Source organism: Ziziphus jujuba, chromosome 10, assembly GCF_031755915.1.
Source record: "Ziziphus jujuba cultivar Dongzao chromosome 10, ASM3175591v1".
Lineage (NCBI taxonomy): Eukaryota > Viridiplantae > Streptophyta > Magnoliopsida > Rosales > Rhamnaceae > Ziziphus > Ziziphus jujuba.
In genome coordinates this window covers 447,350-465,879 of record NC_083388.1, presented here as the reverse complement: position 1 = coordinate 465,879, position 18,530 = coordinate 447,350, and the positions used below count along the sequence as shown (strand labels likewise).

Here is an 18,530-nt window from a genome sequence, read left to right as displayed (position 1 = left end):
CCATATATCATCTAACGCTTTGGAATTATAATGATGGATTTCTTTTTCTGTTTTATTTTTTCTTTTCTTTCCTCTTTTTTAGTTATTTATTTATTTATTTTTTCAGTGGATGTGGTTTCAATGCAGATCAATTGAAGTAGATAGGAAACAATATAATTTAATTAGGTCACTTCAAAAAAAAAAAAAAAAAAAACAAAGAAAGAAACAAAAAAATAATAGTTCGCAACCTTTTGGAGTCAATAAATTACCCAATTACTAGTATTTTTTTTATTTTCTGTCAACATTTCAATATTTTTTTTTAAATGACCTAAAATGTATGGCTATTAGGCCAACTTCACATGTAATCTAATTACTAATATGAAACGTTCGAAATTAGCTTACAAAAAACTCGATCGCATAATATGTTATTATTTATTTTTATTTAGTTATAATTTTAAATTTATTTACATTTTACAATAAATTGAGCCTTATATATTCAATAAAATGGAGGTTTTCTCTCCCTTTACAATTTAAAATTAGTTGTCTTGAAATAATAATAATAATAATAATAATAATGGTGGTCGCTTTATCTGGTAGCTACAGTTGCAGAGTAATAATTGACTTCCTCGGTTGTGTTCTTTTCTAGACGGAGCCACGAGGGTATTTTTTTATTTTTGGTTTTTTATTTTTTTTTTATTACTTTCATTTTCCATTTTCGGCTTTATGCCCATATCAAATCTATGCACCTTGGCCGGTCCGATCTCTTCAAAGCCAGAGTCCCGCAGCCCACCCGTCACCTATCTACTCTTTCTTTTTTTCTTTTTTTCTTTTTTTGTTACATATTTGTTTTTTAATTCTTTTTGGCACTCATACATAATTTTTTATTTTTCTCTTTGAAATCATAATCATTTAATATAATATAATATTTATCTAAAACATTTTAACACCATAATTTTTTTACTATTTAATCTAAAATATTTTATACTTATTAAATATTTTTAATATAATATCTATATACAAGTATTAATATTTAGAATTTAATTTTTGTTTTAATTATAAAGAAGTTAACCTGCAATATTTTTTGTTTTGTTTTGTTGTATATACTTTTTTTAAGCTTTCAATTGGTTTCGTTGTTTAATACTTTAATTCCTAACAAAACCAAAATTTTACTTTTATTTTGTTTCAAAGAATGTGTTTCTTTTTTCTTTTTGATAGAATTTAGTAAATACTTTAATTCGTTGCACTATACCATAGCAAATAAAAATTAATGTTGCATTTTTTTGTATATGTAATGATGTTTAGGAAAAAAGTTTATTGTTCCACCGTTGATGGTATGCCTCCTTGAAACATTTTTCTGGATCCATCATCGGTTACGACGCATGTTCATGATTCCATTTTTTGTCATTTTACTTACCAGAATATATCTTTTATTTATTTATTTATTTATTTTGTGAAAGAATTATGATAATAAACGTACTTATATAGGTTAGATTTGAAAGTAGTTCTTGAGCGAGGAAAAAAATAAATAAATAAAAAGTAGTCCTTCGTTTGTACTTTTGTACATCTCTATCTTTGTTTCTAAACTGGGTTGGTTTATGAACTTATATTCGAGGTGTGAATAATATTGATACAAAGATTACAGATAATATACTAGGAAAAAAGAATAATAACTCTTTAAAATTTGAGATGAGATTAATAATGTATTTAAAAGTTGAGAAATTAAAATATATTTAAATCAAAAATTTTTTAGATAAATTATATTTTATTGAAAAAAAAGAGTTAAATAATATTAACCCAATTTTACCGTTCATTTCTTACATTTTAATATTCCTGTTTCAATTTAACTGTAATAATATATCAATAAATATTAACAATGCATCTCCTACATTTTTTACTTGTTTTTTTTTATTTTTTGGTAATAGATTTTTTTATTTTATTTTTGGGGGGTGTGTGAACAAAGTAAGAATACTAATTAATAAGAATCTTATTAATAAATGTGCGGCAGGAAAAACATGAAAGATATTATTGCCTGCCAACTAGCACATGGCCCGCATTTATGTCCCTTCTGTCAACGTTTTATTAATTCGGCAATGCAGGGACCAATTCCCGCCTCATATAATTAAATCGCCACAAAAATCGAAGTCCATTCCATTTAAATAAAATTTAGGTGCGGTTAGGAAATATCAAATCAGTGGAAATTTAAAATTTTTTAAGAAAAATAAAATATTTATGTGTTTGAATGATTTTTATAGAAACGAATTGTGGGTTTAAAGTAAGGTAAATTAAAAAAATTAAATACAAAAAAAGTGCTATTTTAAAATTTATAAGAAATTAATTTTATATATTTTATTTAAAAAAAAATTTATTCTTATTTTAAATAATAATTTATTTATTTATTTATTTATAAATATTAAATATCTCAATACTAATTTGAAATTTAATTTATAAGAAATTGATTTTTAAAAAACTAATTTTCCAAAATTAATTTTCCTATCAATTTTGATATTTTTCAAACTGACCTTAAAGAAGATGTTGATTGTAAAAATTATCATGTTACACAAGCAATATGAATATAATGAATATATTTTAAAATATTATTTCAACTGCTAACGTGTCGATTTTCCAACCAAAAAAAAAAAAAAACTGCAAGTGCGTGGAATGAATGTTAAGTTTATGTCACATAAACATTGCTAAAATGAAAGTCTATTTTTAAAAGGTTTATATTGCTGTGAAATCTTTTTAAACAAACTTTTCAATAAGTGTCATTTTTTAAAAATAAATAATAATAATAATAATCAATGAAAAATAATTTTTGAATTAGCTATCAACATGTATATTAAACACTTAGAACATTCCCAATACAAATGTGGATTGTTATTAAAAAAATAAAAAAATAAAAAAAATAAAAAGGGATAATGCACATAAGCAATTGCTCTATAACGATAATGTATATAAAATTTTAAAAAATTGTTCTTTAATGGTAAAATGTATAATGAATGCAGATATTGTTAATATCTATTTCTATAATCTATTTTAGACATTTTAAAGTATCCTAAAAAATAATTTTTTTGTTAAAAAGTCAATTTTTTATAATATATATGTATATATATAATTGAGTATTAGCAATAAATAACTAGTATGCAAATTACACTTGAAAAATAATTTTAAAATTAATTATGTTTTTATATCATACAGATTTAAATAATATTAATTTATATATTAAAAAGAAAAAAATCTACATTAACTATCGAAAATGCTCTTGTATCATCTAAGTATATAATATCAAATGATGCCATATGTATAGTTAATGGTTCACATCTTATGCAAGAGATGCTTTTTGTTTTTAATCCTTAGTTGGTGAACCGATTTATAAAAGGAAACATTATTTTCAAAGAATATTGGCCAAGTCCGTTAGAAAAACGGTGACATTATCGTTTTCCGAAATATGAAAAGAAAATAAAAAAGAAACGATGATGTGTTAATTTTATTAAAGGCAATGGTAGTTCAAAATAACACGTAACTTGAACAATCAAGGAAGTATGTATTAGTAACTACAAGGTACATATTTTTCAACCATTAGCATCCTGTGCTTGTTTTTTTTAACATCTTTGATTGTACTTATTTTTCAATCTCAACTATTTATCTTCAATTTAATGCATAATATTACAATTCACATTTAACATGTGCTAATATTCGTTTCTGGTCTAAAACTATTAAGTGTTGACAAGTACTGAAGCGATGAACTGGAATTTGTAAGTATTCAACATGGGCATATAAAAAAAATTTAAAAAATAAAATAAATTAAAATAAAGGGAAAAAAAGAGGATGTATGGCTAAGGAGAGGAGAAAAAGAATCGGATGCATGGAGATTCTGTCAATCAAAGGTTTGAAAATCTATGAAAAGACTTCTAAAGTTCATGAACCAAGGAACCGCTCCACTTAACCCAAAGAAAAGATGGGTTACATTCCCATAGAGATTAAAAGGGTAACTGTTGAGAAGGTCCATCAGGTCAAAATCACCTAAATCTTGTTTGAGGTAATTGACCTCAAATCCTACACCCACAGGGTACATCTCACGCTTAGGGCTCGTTTGGTACGTAGGATAGGTTCGGATCGGACAGGATAGGTTCGGATCGAACAGGATCGGACAGAATCAAATAGTACAGTACTGTGTTTGGTATAGTTCTGGACTGAATGTTGAACTAGTTGTCCCATGTTTGGTGCAGGATCAGACTGGATTGGATTATTTTATAATTATAGTATTTATTGTGTTATATATGAAAAGATTTAAAATTATATTTATATTTACAAAAAAATTAAATATTATATTTAATTAAAGTTTTATTATTACTTATATTTAATATGTTTTGTATAGATATTTATATGTTCAATTAATTAATAATAATAATAATTTAATGATATTTATAATACATTTGTATTTTTTTTTAACACCCATAAACTACTTAAAATATTGTTTTCAAAACCGATTAAAATAAAATTACTAATCATGAATAACAATTAAATACAAATAAAAAAATTGACATAATATTTAATTAAGAACTTGTTAATAGCATAAATATATCCATCTTCAATTCATACATATAGATATATAGATATATAAATAAATGTCACATGTAGTTACACTTTTAACAAGTATGACATCCGTATATATATATTGGATTTTACAAGGATAATCTAATTATATAAGAAATAAGTAAATAAACCCATTGATAGTAAGCCAAATAAACAACCTAATACAAAACCATTACCCCACTCGTTGTGAAATTGAGCACGTGTATGTACGGTGGTGGTATTTTGTATTGGATTTGCTTCATTGCGATTCCTCATTGTTTGTTCTACAAACTCAACATATGCAATTTCAGCTTCTTCAATTGTATTATAGGCTTGATATAAATTATTTGTAAATTCGTGCACTTGTTGATGACATTCAGACCAAGAATTATATATCCCTGGTTGTCTACCTTTAAACACAACATAAACCCTTCTCTTTGCCATTCAATATTCCTGCATATAATAATAAATGACAATATAATATAGTAAATCATTAAACAAAATAACAACTAACCAAATCAATAAAGTGCATGTTAATATTCTAAAACATAACACATAATAATAAAATTATCCATACATGCATAATTAGAAACCAACATTCAATACGTTACAATATATGTCCATAAGTTTCAATTCCAAATGTTCATAGTTGTCATCCTCTCATACATATCCATAAATATATAATCCACAACAATACTAATTTAGTTATCCAAAAATCCACGAGCAAATTCAATCTTCTGCGCATCGGTTTTAATAATCTTGAAAACCTCAACGTTCGATGGATCCGATCTCATTGCCTTAGAGATTTTGAGATTGTCAATAATAGGAAATCCTAACCTATCAAGCTCCATAGCTAAGTATTGTGGATAGTTGATATCAGACTTCTCCAACTTGTCTAACTGTGTAGCCAATTTATCTATAAACTTATCTGCTACATTGTTTAACCCGCTAACGATGTCAACATCCTTCGATTGAGCTTTCCTCTTACCTCTTAATTGGGATTGTGTGGGCAGTTGACTATGTGTTTGATTCATAGACATTGGAGAACCCACATCATCAAATTGGTCATTGTCAGGCTCCATATTTATATCATTAACTAAATCAATTGGAGTTTGTGCTCCATGTCGTGTTGCCCGATCATTCCCAAAAATATTAGCAAGCCTCTTATATATCGGAAAAGGTTTATCTCTCCAACTTTTTGCACTTGGATTACTCTAAAATAAAAAAGCCATCATTTAGTAAAAACATTATATATTTAAGATAAGAAACACAAAATTCAATAAAGGTATTTTTCCTAACAAAGTCAAAACCTGCACATATGCTTTCCAAGCATCGTCACTGTCAATCTCCACACATTTAAGAGTGTCATTCCATCCAAATCCACTTTTGTTCAGCATGTCGTATATGATGCCATATTGCTTCTTCCACTTTTTTAGCTTCGATTCAATATGTGGAGTTGCTCGCAATCCCGAGTTAGGACACATTTCAGCCAGTTGCCGCTCAATCATATTAAGTGTACCAGGTTTAAATGCTCCCGTGTCACAACGTTGCCCACTAGCTACAGCTTCATCTAAAAGAACCAGCAAAGCTTCTTCCTCACCTCTACTCCATGTACACCTAGATTCACCCCACCTATTATCGTTACTGCTACCTCCAGCTTCCATTGCTATTCAAGTAAACATTTCATGATTCCAACATTATCAAAACAAGATGTAAACAAAATAACAATAAATCTCAAATGTTGCACTTAATATAATATAAGTTTGCCTTCATACATATTATCCAAAAGATTTAACAAACAATATTAAATAAGCAGTGAGAACATAATTTTTTACATAACCATCAACTAGTAATCATGATGACCTCTCCACTCACCAAACATTTGCTTAGCTAACTCATCTCTCCAATTCGTCCATTGATCTGAAGAAACAATTGATCCTATAATGTTCTCCTCTTCATTAATGTCCACATTTTCCATCCTATCATATTCGACTTCTCCAGGATCGAGTGTCATTTCTCTTCTAATCAGATTATGTATCAGACAACATGCAGTAATGGTTTTGATTTGTGTTGCAATTGGGTAGAAAGATGGACTTCTTAAAATTGCCCATCGCATTTTAAGAACCCCAAAGCATCTTTCTATGATATTCCTAGCTGATGCATGCTTCATGTTGAAATACTCTTGATGATTTATGGGTGCACAACCATCTCTCCATTCGGAAAGGTGATATCTTGTTCCCCTATATGGTGCAAGAAATCCTTCACCATTTGTGTAACCAGCATCCACTAAGTAATAACAACCTAACACAGAAAAATTTCTCCTATTAGTTTATGCAATGTTAATCCACTAGATGAAATATTTAAGGATTAGTCTTACCGGTTGGTACTTTTAGTCCATTTGGCCTACTTATTGCATCTCTAAGTACTCTGGAATCTGAAGCGGAGCCTTTCCAACCCGGTAATACAAATATAAATTCCATATTCGGGTTACATACACCTAAGACATTTGTTGCGATCTCACCCTTTCTTGTTCGATATCTTAGCTTACCGATTTCAGGTACTTTCACCTTAATATAAGTTCCATCTAATGCTCCCAAACAATTCTACGACACAAACAATTTTACTAACGTCAAATAATGCTACAAGTCATCTAACTATAAAATTAATAACCAAACTAGTCCACATACATACCTTAAACATTTTCCATCTATCATCCGAGCAATTATCCGACACAGGTTCAGGATGCCTCAACAAAATGGAATGTAAGCGCAACACCCCATTCAATACTGAATTGAAATATCTACTAATTATCTCCCCTGATCTATAGAATCGACTGATAATTGTACGATTTTTTGTATGATGAGCAATTATGTGCAAAAATATGCACACTTGCTCTTCCAATGTAACAGTACCATCTCTTTTCATATATCCATCCTGGCGTAATAACCGACATAAAATAACAAATGTTCTCCTATCCATCCTCAATTGACTAATACAAGTGACATCATTATCCAACAAACTATCTATAAAAGATGTACGCAATTTGGTATTCCTAGTTATTCTATTCCTAACACGTCTTTCATTTCTCCTTTGCCACGCTACATACATGTACATAAAAAAGATAAACATAAAGCCCCAACAAAAAGATTGAATCACAACTAATTTTCTTCCATCCATCTCTACAAAAAAGAAAAAAAAAACAACAAATAAAAAAAAATTATCAGAAATACAATAAATTGAGCTGCTATTGCCAATACAATTGAATAAATACAGAAAACAAAAATCTTTCATAAATAATATATTTATATATTAGCATTCACAATAAACATTATATATATTTGGAAGGTCAAAATAAAAGGTGGATTTAAGTATTTTTAATATATATTCAATAATGTTTATTCATACTATTCTATAATAATATATATTATAAGAACAAGTTTGTAGGCGAAAACAAAACATTAATTAAAAGTGTTGTTCAATAAGTAGTTTGGTTTTTAATTTTTATTAGTTTTACCTGATTACATGCTATGTGTTTGCTATAAATATTTATTGGTGTAGTTCTTAATCAAAGTTTGTTAAGCATTTCAAATAATAATAAATTTAAATATAAAGGTTAAAAACACTAAATTAAAAACTATTTTTAATTCAGTTTAATGTTGTGATTTTATTTCTTGTTTTTCTTAATTTTTTTATAAAAATTATAATTAATTTAAATGAATAATAAATTGTAACTACCATTAACTCTAATAAATATATATTTTTAGACAACATCCCTAACAAACATTTTCAATGAAGAAAGGAGACAAAATCAAAACCCGAAAAGCAGCCATTTAAAAAGTGATTAAACTACATTATGGTTTTCAAACAAAGAGAAGGAATCCAATCAATGAAGCCCACAAGATTGGCCTTGACACTTTCGGCTAATTTGGGCTTATCTCAATGATCCAATTCCCATGGCCTATTCACTAACCTGGATGAAAGAACAGAGATATATGATTGACTGGAATTGGAATAATCATATTTAAGTAACCAAACATAAGAAACCAAACCAGTTAGCAATTAAAGTATGACACGAATGCAAGCTACTCCAAATTTCAAGTTATCAAAATTCGTCTGCAAATTCTAATTCCCTTTTTCTCAGAATAGGTAACACCTTCGAAACAAACACCAATAAAAACAAACACCTATAAACAGCACTGCCATTATTTCTACATGGAGAATTAATATTTTATCTATTCTGTCTAGAAATTATTGGTTTAAAAGGTTTTTTTTTTCTTTTTTCATATATGTTAGCCTACAAACATTATTGAATATCTATTTTTTATTAGAGAAGACAAAACCCATGTTTCATATTTAGTCTCCTAATTTGGGTTTCTTTCTTTGCTTTCTAAACCTTGCAACTAGGAATGCCATCTGTTTCAATCTATCTATCTATCTATCTATCTACTTGGCGTAACACACCCAATTATTACAAACCAACAACCTCAAACCGATTCAAAACAACCGCCAATGACAATCCAAAACAAAAACCAATATGGTATTGATCTCTAACATTTCTAAACTTGTGCAGTTGACAAGAGAAGAAACAAATTCCAAGTCACCAGCCTCACCATATCCCAGATTATTTCCTTGACAATATTTAACACTTTGGTTGGAATAAAAGAAACTAAGGAAAAGATACTGATAAAATAGGAGGTACAAAAACTAAATACACGGTAAAAGGAATTGAATAAGGATTAGGAAGTGAAAAACAATTTTAAATAGCAATATATATATATATATATATATATATACACATTAACAGATTATACCCTGAGCTCAAAACATAAGCTCAAACCAAGATCTAGTGCACCAAAGATGATGAGTTCAATATACCCCTGAGTAAACTTTTTGGAAGACCATTATAGAAAAATAACTACCTGCACTAGCACTAGATGAGAGTAACAAAACAGATTATATAGCTGGTTCAATTTGACAATGGGGAACAGATTTTACATATTTAACTTTGTTGAAAAGTACTGGATCTGCGAGTGTTATAAGGGTTATCACTTTTGAGAAGTTTACGAAAGTGATTCAGATCTTTGTGGTATAATGATAACACAAAAACATATGATCATTATAAATATAATGGATAAGAAGAAAGGGCCAGTTGAGAAAGCTAAACATCACTTTGCATCAGAAATACAGGTAGAGAGAGCTTGAATCCCCTTTGGTTTTAGTATAGTATGTAACAAGTAAGATGTTGTTTGTTAACATGTTTAGTTTTTGTTCTTTTTTTTTTTTTTCCCCCTTGTGAATTGTATGTAGTTTGTTTAGTTTAATTGTTTGCTAATGTTACTTCATGGTAGTTAGAGCTTATTAGGCATATCAATTAACTGCAAATGTGAAAGAAGGAAAAGAAAAAACCTAGAGGTCCATGCATGCCTGCAATCACATGCTATTTCAAATAATATTATCATCCAATTCAAAAACCATGAGTGCACTTAAACCATAAACAAGTCCTCTTTCTCCCACGCCAAAACCAATTCTTTTGGTCTCCTGGCTAAGGCCTAAAATCCAACTAGATAGAGAGAAGTCACAATCTCAAAAATCTCGAGTCAGAACCCTCTCCATCCAAATCTTGAAGAATAGCATTTCTTTCATAGCAAATCATGAATTAATGACTTCCTAGACCCCCTCTTTTTTTTTTTTTTTGGCTGAACCTAGACCTTATATAGCTAGAAGTTGTTCTAACTGGACTACAGCTTAAAAGTGGTTTGTATTGTGCATATAAATTATAGGCCAAATTAAAAAGTCTAGTGACTCACCTATAATTAAAAAGAGAGATTGTATATGGAAGGGGGTAGAGTACCGCTCAGATTACATGAACCAAGCCCAAGATGTGCTAAACTCTTCAACTGACCAAAGCTATCCGGAATACTACCAAGAAAATAATTATGTCCTGCAGACAATACCTCAGAAGAAAGGTTTCCATAAGAAGATGGTATTTTTCCAATCAAACTGTTTGAGCTTAAATAAAGTACCTCAGGCTTGGATAATAAGGATAAATTTTCTGGAAGTTTACCAGTAAGCTTGTTATGTCCAAGACTTAGATCTTAAAGACAAGCAATGACATCCTATCCGTTTCATTATTTCCTCCAAGTACTAGGAAGAGTGAAGTCATGAAGATAAGGATTTGTACAGAAAATGACCTAAGTTTGCTTATATTTATCATGCTAGGCAGCTTTATAATTCAAAATTTTGTGAAAAATTTTGATTCATTGGCTATGAATCTGTGATGGGTGTGTTAAGCAAAAGAATGAGTGATTTATGACGTTATGTACAGAAAAATACAATGTTATGTATGGAAACGTGAATGGTGAGTGCGTACATTCAGCGGAAGGCTAGCAAGAAACAAGCACAAGACAGAGAGAGTATTGGGAATGAAGAATTACCTGTTAGATACGGTCACTGGCCTTGGGGATCAGCAGGGTGGAAGAGTGGGCAATGAGGGATTGGGGAAAGGCAAGGGAAAAAGAAATGAAATGCTGGAATTTCGGAGTTGGGAGAGAAGGCTGGTTGCTGAAATGCTGAAATACGATTACAAATTTAATAGTTCAAAACTAAATAAAAAAATAAATCACAAATTAAGCAAAGATATCGGCCACTCACAGTGACAAAAAAAACCTAGTTTTCTGGTCGACGTTTGGGTTGAGATTCGAGCGAGGAGTCTTGGTGACGATAGAAAGGGCGTGGAGTCCAGATTGGAGCTCGTCGATCTATCCTGCGTACCAAACGATGCTGTTTCACGAGGTTCAGGCCTTCGAATTTCGGGGAGACAATCTGGTTGAAATGGGTTTTGCCGGCGGCAGAGTTAGGGTTAGCTTTGACAGCTGCGTAGCTGGCGTGCTGGTAGTAATGGCTTCAAACGTCTTCGAGGTCAAGAATTATGGCTTCAAACCGAAAAGAAGTGGCGAACGAGTGTGAGAGGCTGAGAGGTTGAGGGCAGGACAAAAGTGACCCAGGTGTTTTGGTGGGTCAGTTTTGTCCCCCTCGTTTCGGATAATTCGACTAACGGGACACATTTATCCCGTCCTTCATTTTCCTTCCCAAACACCAGATTGGGACTTAAACCCATCCGGTCCTGGCCAGTCCCATGTAACAAACACCACCTTATGGGCCACTATAACTATCCAATAAGATGCTCAAGACTAGAAGGATAAACAAACCGGTAGAATATTGCCGAGCTACAAGTCCCACTATACTATATAGGCGTGTGGGATTCTCTAAAAAGGCAAGCAGAAGATTAGGTCCATTTTTTACACAGTAAAGCTATACATGTATCGCATATAAATATAGACAGGCAGTTAAAGTAATAGTAGCTTTTGAACCCTCAAAACCTGTTAACATCGTGAGTTTCAGAATTCGCTTAATCGTCTTCCAACATGACAAGTTTCTTGGTACTCTCCACTGCTGCAAGAAGGTTATGCGAAAAAATTGCTGTCTATCTATCTATATATATATGTAATTAGGATTTTAGTATATTAATTGACATACCCAGCATTTAATAGGTCTATACATGCCCATTTTATATTCGGAGCATACACCCAATAGAGAGGATATCAAATTCAGACTAGTTTAGCTAGGTGTAATTAATTAGCTATATAAGTTGGTTTGATTATTAAGGCAAGACTTTTCTCCAAGCATGGAACCATTGGTTTGATTATTAAGGCTAGACTTTTCTCCAAGCATGGAACCAAACTCCTAATCGTAGATGTTCAAGATGAGTTGGGCCAATCTGTTTGCAAACAACTCTCTTCTTTTTCTCTTTTTCTTCTACTCCATTCATCCATTGCGATGTAACTAAGGAGCAAGTGACGTTGAAAATGATATTAACAACGCCATTCCCAAGTACGGAAAGCCAGATACTAGGTTCAACAATGCATGTACGTACGTATATTAGTTATATATAATCGACTAATTGAGATTTTATGTCTTAATTATAAATATTATAATAATATTGATCATAATGCAGGAATAGTGTGATACACCCAAACCCAACATTCTTGGGAATGACCAGGCCGGATCCGAGGAGGTGATAAAGGTTAATCTGGTGGGTGCATTTCTTAGGTATGAACTGAAATAGTCGGGTATGATCCTATATATATATATATATATATATATATTTATATCCTGATCCATTTCTATAATAAATAGCAGGATTATGGAGAAGATTTTTATGCAGACATATTGAATGACGATATCATCAAACTCGACGAGTCATCTATATATCTACAACTCCCAACATGTTTCCATTAGTTGCCAACAATTCAGAGGCTGACAAAAATGTGAACTGCCTGCTCAAGCTACTCTATCACAGACTACTGCTTTCCAGGGTACTACAAGACGAATAATCACATTAAGGAATCAAGCAGCAAAACAAATCCTTGATCAAAGGTCATCATTGGAAACCAGCAATGATGATTACTTAATAAGGAAAATCTGTTGTTCATATTCATTAAGACGATTAATTGCTTATATAATATATAAGGATTTTTTTATTTTTTATTTTTTGGGTGAAGATACAAGCATATATAAATTAGATAAATGGAGAGCTTACGTTACATATGTATGAATATAACATATAAAAGGTTGTTCTCTATTTTCATCTGTTTTTTTATTTAAAAGGCTATAATTTTTTAAATATTTAATATCTTTTATTTTTAAATTTATTAATTTTAACATATTTGGTAAAAAAATGATCATGTGCAACCTACGTTTCAAATTGTTTTGAATAAAAAATTATTTCTATTTTCAACGATCATGTATTTGTTATGCTAATTTGCATCTTCCTTCAAGTGACCTCCAAATCGAGCTGTCTTATCCACATCATGTATATGTACATATTTGTATATAGATCATGCTACACTGTTGTAGTTTGTACATATGCTCTTAAGCCTTATCTATATGCATGCCAAATAATTCGGGGTTTTACCTTTTTTAATTAATTATTTATCTTTTATTTTATATACATATATATTTTAATTAATTATTTATCTTTTATTTTATATATATATATATATATGCATGCTCTCTCGAGTCTCCACCATTACCAATATCGTTCTACATGTGAAATTTGCGTTCTCTGTATAATTGTTTAAGATTTTATGTAAAGATGCTGGATTTAATTTACATAATTATGTATGAAAGCTCTCAGGGTATAAAGAAATTAAAAAATAAAGGTAATTTTTTTTGTTTTGGTGAATAAAAAATAAAGGTAATTGTGTTCGTATACATTATATAAATATTTGGCTTTTTGCACCTATGCCACGTAACCCTTAGAGATAGGTGATTTACCACCAAAAAAAAACCCTTAAGAGATAGGTGACAAGTTGGCCCCCAAATCTTTTTTCTTGGTCGACACCTAAAAAGAATATTAATTAATATTTAAAGAAAAGAAAAAGTAAGAATATTATTAATAAATACGTGGAATAAAAAACGCAAAAGGTATTTGATCAAAAACAAAAAAAAACGTGAAAGATATTGTCGGCTGCTAAGTGCTAAGTTGCATATGGCCCAACCCACATTTTTTTGTCCCTGATTCATATAATTAAATCGCCACAAAAATCGAAGAGCAGGTCATTTAAATAGAAAATAAAGGAGATGTTGATTATAAAAAATTATCATGTAATATGAATATGATATGTGGATTTTTTTTTTTAAAAAAAAAAAAAACAGAAAAGAAAATGCTAATGCGTGCAATGATATCAAGTTCATTCCATATGAACATTGTCAAAATGAAAATCTTTTATTTTTATTTTTATTTTTTTGGCAAGAAAGAAAGTCTATATTACCTTAAAAAAGAGAATGAAATTCTATATTTAAAGGGCTTAAATATGCTGTGAATATTTTTTTAAAAATAAAATTTGCCCTTAAAGTGTCATTTTTTTAGCAATGATAATAATAATAATAAGGCTTTATTGCATTGTACTTTCAAATTTACAAGCGTCCCCCTGGTAAAAATTTAAACATAATTGCTCATGTGCCTTTCCAATGATGCAGTATCAAGGGCATTTAATGTCATTTCATTAATTTTTTATTTTATTTTTTTGTCTCTCTGTTTTTAACAATGACAGTCTCTACCAAGGCTGGAGAGGAGAAGATAAGAGCTTGTTCAGTAGGTACGAACCGAAATTAGAGTCCCGGTGATTGTCTTTTGACGCCGGAGGTTACTTAAGATCCAAACCCAAAATATTCCCCATTTTTAATTTTGACTGAAAATCTTCTGACTAGCAATGACCCCATTACCACAAACCATTCATTCCAACTGTTTTCTTCCCCTGTTTCTTTGTCCCACTTAGAGCTCTGTTTTTCTGATATGTTTTTGACGTGAAAGGAACTGAAAAATGGATACATTTTTTTGAAATAGTGATTGATTCTTTTTATTTTTTATTTTCCCTTTTTAGCCTGAAGATTTAAAAAGAAAAGCCAAAGTGTTTTTGTGGCGTTGATTTTCTTGATCGGCTCCACTTTATAAGTAGTTGCTTGTAAAGAAATATTCTCCAAATTTAAAAAAAGGATGAACCTGGCATATTCTCACACATCTCTTGCATATGACATTAAAAAACACTTTCACTTCCTTTTTTAATTTTCTTTTTTCTTTTATTTCTTTTTTTCACTTCCCCTGTTTCTTGATCATATTCCAAGAAGAGCAAGAAGCAAGATTGTTGCAGGTTGTAATTGCTGATGGTGAAGCTTTCTTGTCTTCTAGCCCGGCGGTGGTTCGAGGCTTTTTTTGACTCGGTGCCCACCTGAGCGCTTGAAAGGAAGGGGAAGTCCAATTACATGTTTTTAAGAAAATATATATAAGTGGGATGAAAAGAAGGAATAGTCCAATTAATTGTTTCAGATAAAATACATATATATCTATATCTATATATCCACACTATTATATGCTGCAGACCTTAGTATAAAAATGTCGTCGATATTCCTCTTATAGTATTAACGATGATTTTTATAAAAATTATTATTAATATTAAAATTTTAATAATAAAATATATGTAAAAATAAAATCATCGTCGATATTCATATTATAGTATTTACGATAATTTTTATAAAATTTATCATTAATGTTGAAGTTTTAATGATAAAATATATGCACGTCCACGTTACAAACGATCCCTGTATAAATACAAATGGAAGGCAAATGAAATGATGTTTCATGTCCATGTATCATGTTTAGAATGTAAAATACCATTAAAAAAAATTTTAAACTGCAAAGTATCAATTTTAATAGAACTTGAGATGCAATAACATCAAAATTTATATGTAGTAAAATAGATTATAATTCACATCTTATAGAAAAGATGCTTTGTGGTTTTTAATCCTTAATCAGTAAACTAATTTTTAAAAGAAAATATATTTTTATTGTTATAATAATTTTCTTTGATATTTTCAATTTATAATTTTCTAATTATAAATATAAAAAGCTTACCAATTAAGTTAAAAAAAAAATTACTTTCAAAGTCATGCTTTTAAAAACGATAGCATTATAATTTTTAAATATTATATTAAAAAGAAAAAGAGAGGAAAAAACAAAGGTGATGTGTTATTTTATATATATTAAAGGCGAAGGAAGTTGAAAATGATATCATTACCAAAAAAAAGTTGAAACCGACACGCAACTCGGTGAACAGAAGTATGCACAAGCAGTACAAGGTACATATTTTTCAGGCGGTGAACCCGACGCTATATATACTGGAAATTTAAGTTTCAGATTTGGCTGAATCGTCTTCTAATATGACAAGTTTCTCGGTCCTCTCCGCAGCTGCAAGAAGGTATGTTTTTATATAAAAAAATAAAATAAAATTTTGCTATATATATAAATGTATATAAGTATGTATGTATACAGAGAGAATATCAAATTCAGAAACTAGTCTAACTTAATTAGCTAATATATGTGTATGTTGGTTTGATATATTTGGAAGGCTTGAAGGAAAGGTGGCAGTGATCACCGGCGGGGCAAGCGGCATCGGAGAGTCTACAGCAAGACTTTTCTCGAAGCACGGAGCCAAACTCCTAATTGCAGATGTTCAAGATGAGCTGGGTCAGTCTGTTTGCAAACAACTGTCTTCTTCTTCTGTTTCCTTCATCCATTGCGATGTAACCAAGGAGCAAGACGTTGAAAATGCTGTTAACACTGCCATTTCCAAGTACGGAAAGCTAGATATTATGTTCAACAACGCAGGCATAAACCCAACATTCTTGAGAATGACCAGGCGGGATTCGAGGAGGTGATAAGGGTAAATCTGGTGGGTGCATTTCTTGGGACCAAACATGCAGCTCGCGTTATGATTCCCAATCGGCAGGGCAGCATCATATCAACGGCCAGCGTTTGCTCTACGGTCGGTGGGGTTGCATCACATGCCTACACAAGCTCCAAGCATGGCCTGGTTGGCCTCATGAGGAACACCGCCATTGAGCTCGGCCATCATGGTATTCGTGTTAACTGTGTGTCCCCTTATTTGGTGGCCACTCCTTTGGCCAAGGACTTTTTCCGGCTGGACGACGACGGTGTTTACCGCGTTTATTCCAACCTGAAAGGCCGGAATCTTCAGCCCCAAGATGTGGCTGACGCTGCACTTTACTTGGCCAGCGATGACTCCAAGTATGTGAGTGGGCTTAATCTTTTGGTTGATGGTGGGTTTAGCATTCTCAACACTGGATTTTGTATGTTTAATGACTAACTAATTAAATATAAATTGGGAATTTTCATGAATTATAGCAAAATAAATAAATGGCATGTTTTTTTGTCTTGGGTGTTTTTTGGTTGAATCGATGAAGAGCATATATTATTTGGTTTGGAATTATTAAATTTATACATGCAGTGCCAACCTGTTTATCGATTAAACTACAGTTGAACTACTGTATATGGATCCATCCAGCAGTCGAGTTGCTAGTTGTGAGTTGAAGAGGGATGTGTACGTGTAGAGACAATAATATATTGTCGTAAATTCCCCATTTGTTTCTCATTTCGATCTTTTCTTTTTGTATTCCAAAACTTTATTTGGTCTTAAACACGTACATTAATTTTTATGGAAATGGTACTGAACCCATTATTTGAATTATAGAACCAAAAAAGGAAAAAAAATGTAAATTAGTATTCACCTAAAAAAAAAAAAAAAAAAACAGAAGAAGAAGAAGAGAGCGTACATTAGTATTTACCAAAAAAAAAAAAAAAAAAAAGGAAAGGAGAGAGCATACATTCGTGATTTAAAATTAGAGGAAATTACACTATTATGTTACTGTAATTAATTGGACGATATCACTAAAGATGATAACTTAACGAAAAAAAACCTATCAAATTTTATATCTATAAATTTAAAAATTAACATTAAAAATTTTAAAAATTTCATTATTATCTCATATAATTTCATGCCACAATATCACAAAGAATTACCATATGATACTGACAATACTTAAAAGAAGACATCTTTTTATTAAAAAAATAAAAAATAATAATTGGATGGAAAATTTTTATACCAATTAATTAATTAAATTGGTGTCTAGCCATGGCAATAGTTTTGGTCCACTGCTCTCAATCCAGCATGTGATATGTAAGGATGGGCCATTTATTTTGTCTTTTGCCAAACCTTGTTCTATATATTATCATAAACTTTTTAGTGCCGTCCAAACAGTAGGACCATTATAGTACACGTACTATTTTTTTTTTATGATGGCATTGATGGGTAGACCTTTGTTTTTTAGGGTAAATCATTGATGGGTAGACCTGATACCGCCTTGCATTGCATTTTGTATTTTTTGTATTGTGTTGTATGTGTCATGTTGATGTCCGTCCAAACAGGTGCTACCATATTGAGATAAATAAATTCAAAGAGTGAACTACATTACGGTATAGGTAAAGTAAATATATAAATTTGAAAATTCACTTTAAATCTTGCAAAATGAACCAATTTGTTTGATATTTGTAAAATGATTAA

General features: G+C 30.5%; 1 protein-coding gene and 1 pseudogene across 1 annotated transcript; one reads left to right on the top strand and one right to left on the bottom strand.

Annotated features, from left to right (window-relative positions):
* Positions 1-3,692: 3,692 nt before the first annotated feature.
* On the bottom strand, positions 3,693-6,215 carry LOC132799594 (uncharacterized). Its single transcript, XM_060811875.1, has 3 exons — positions 5,862-6,215; positions 5,319-5,765; positions 3,693-3,722 (listed from the first exon to the last, which is right to left on the bottom strand). The coding sequence occupies exons 1-3, from the start codon at positions 6,213-6,215 to the stop codon at positions 3,693-3,695; spliced, it is 831 nt and encodes a 276-aa protein (XP_060667858.1).
* Positions 6,216-16,176: 9,961 nt separating this feature from the next.
* Positions 16,177-17,419, top strand: LOC107409472 (borneol dehydrogenase, mitochondrial-like; annotated as a pseudogene).
* Positions 17,420-18,530: the final 1,111 nt, after the last annotated feature.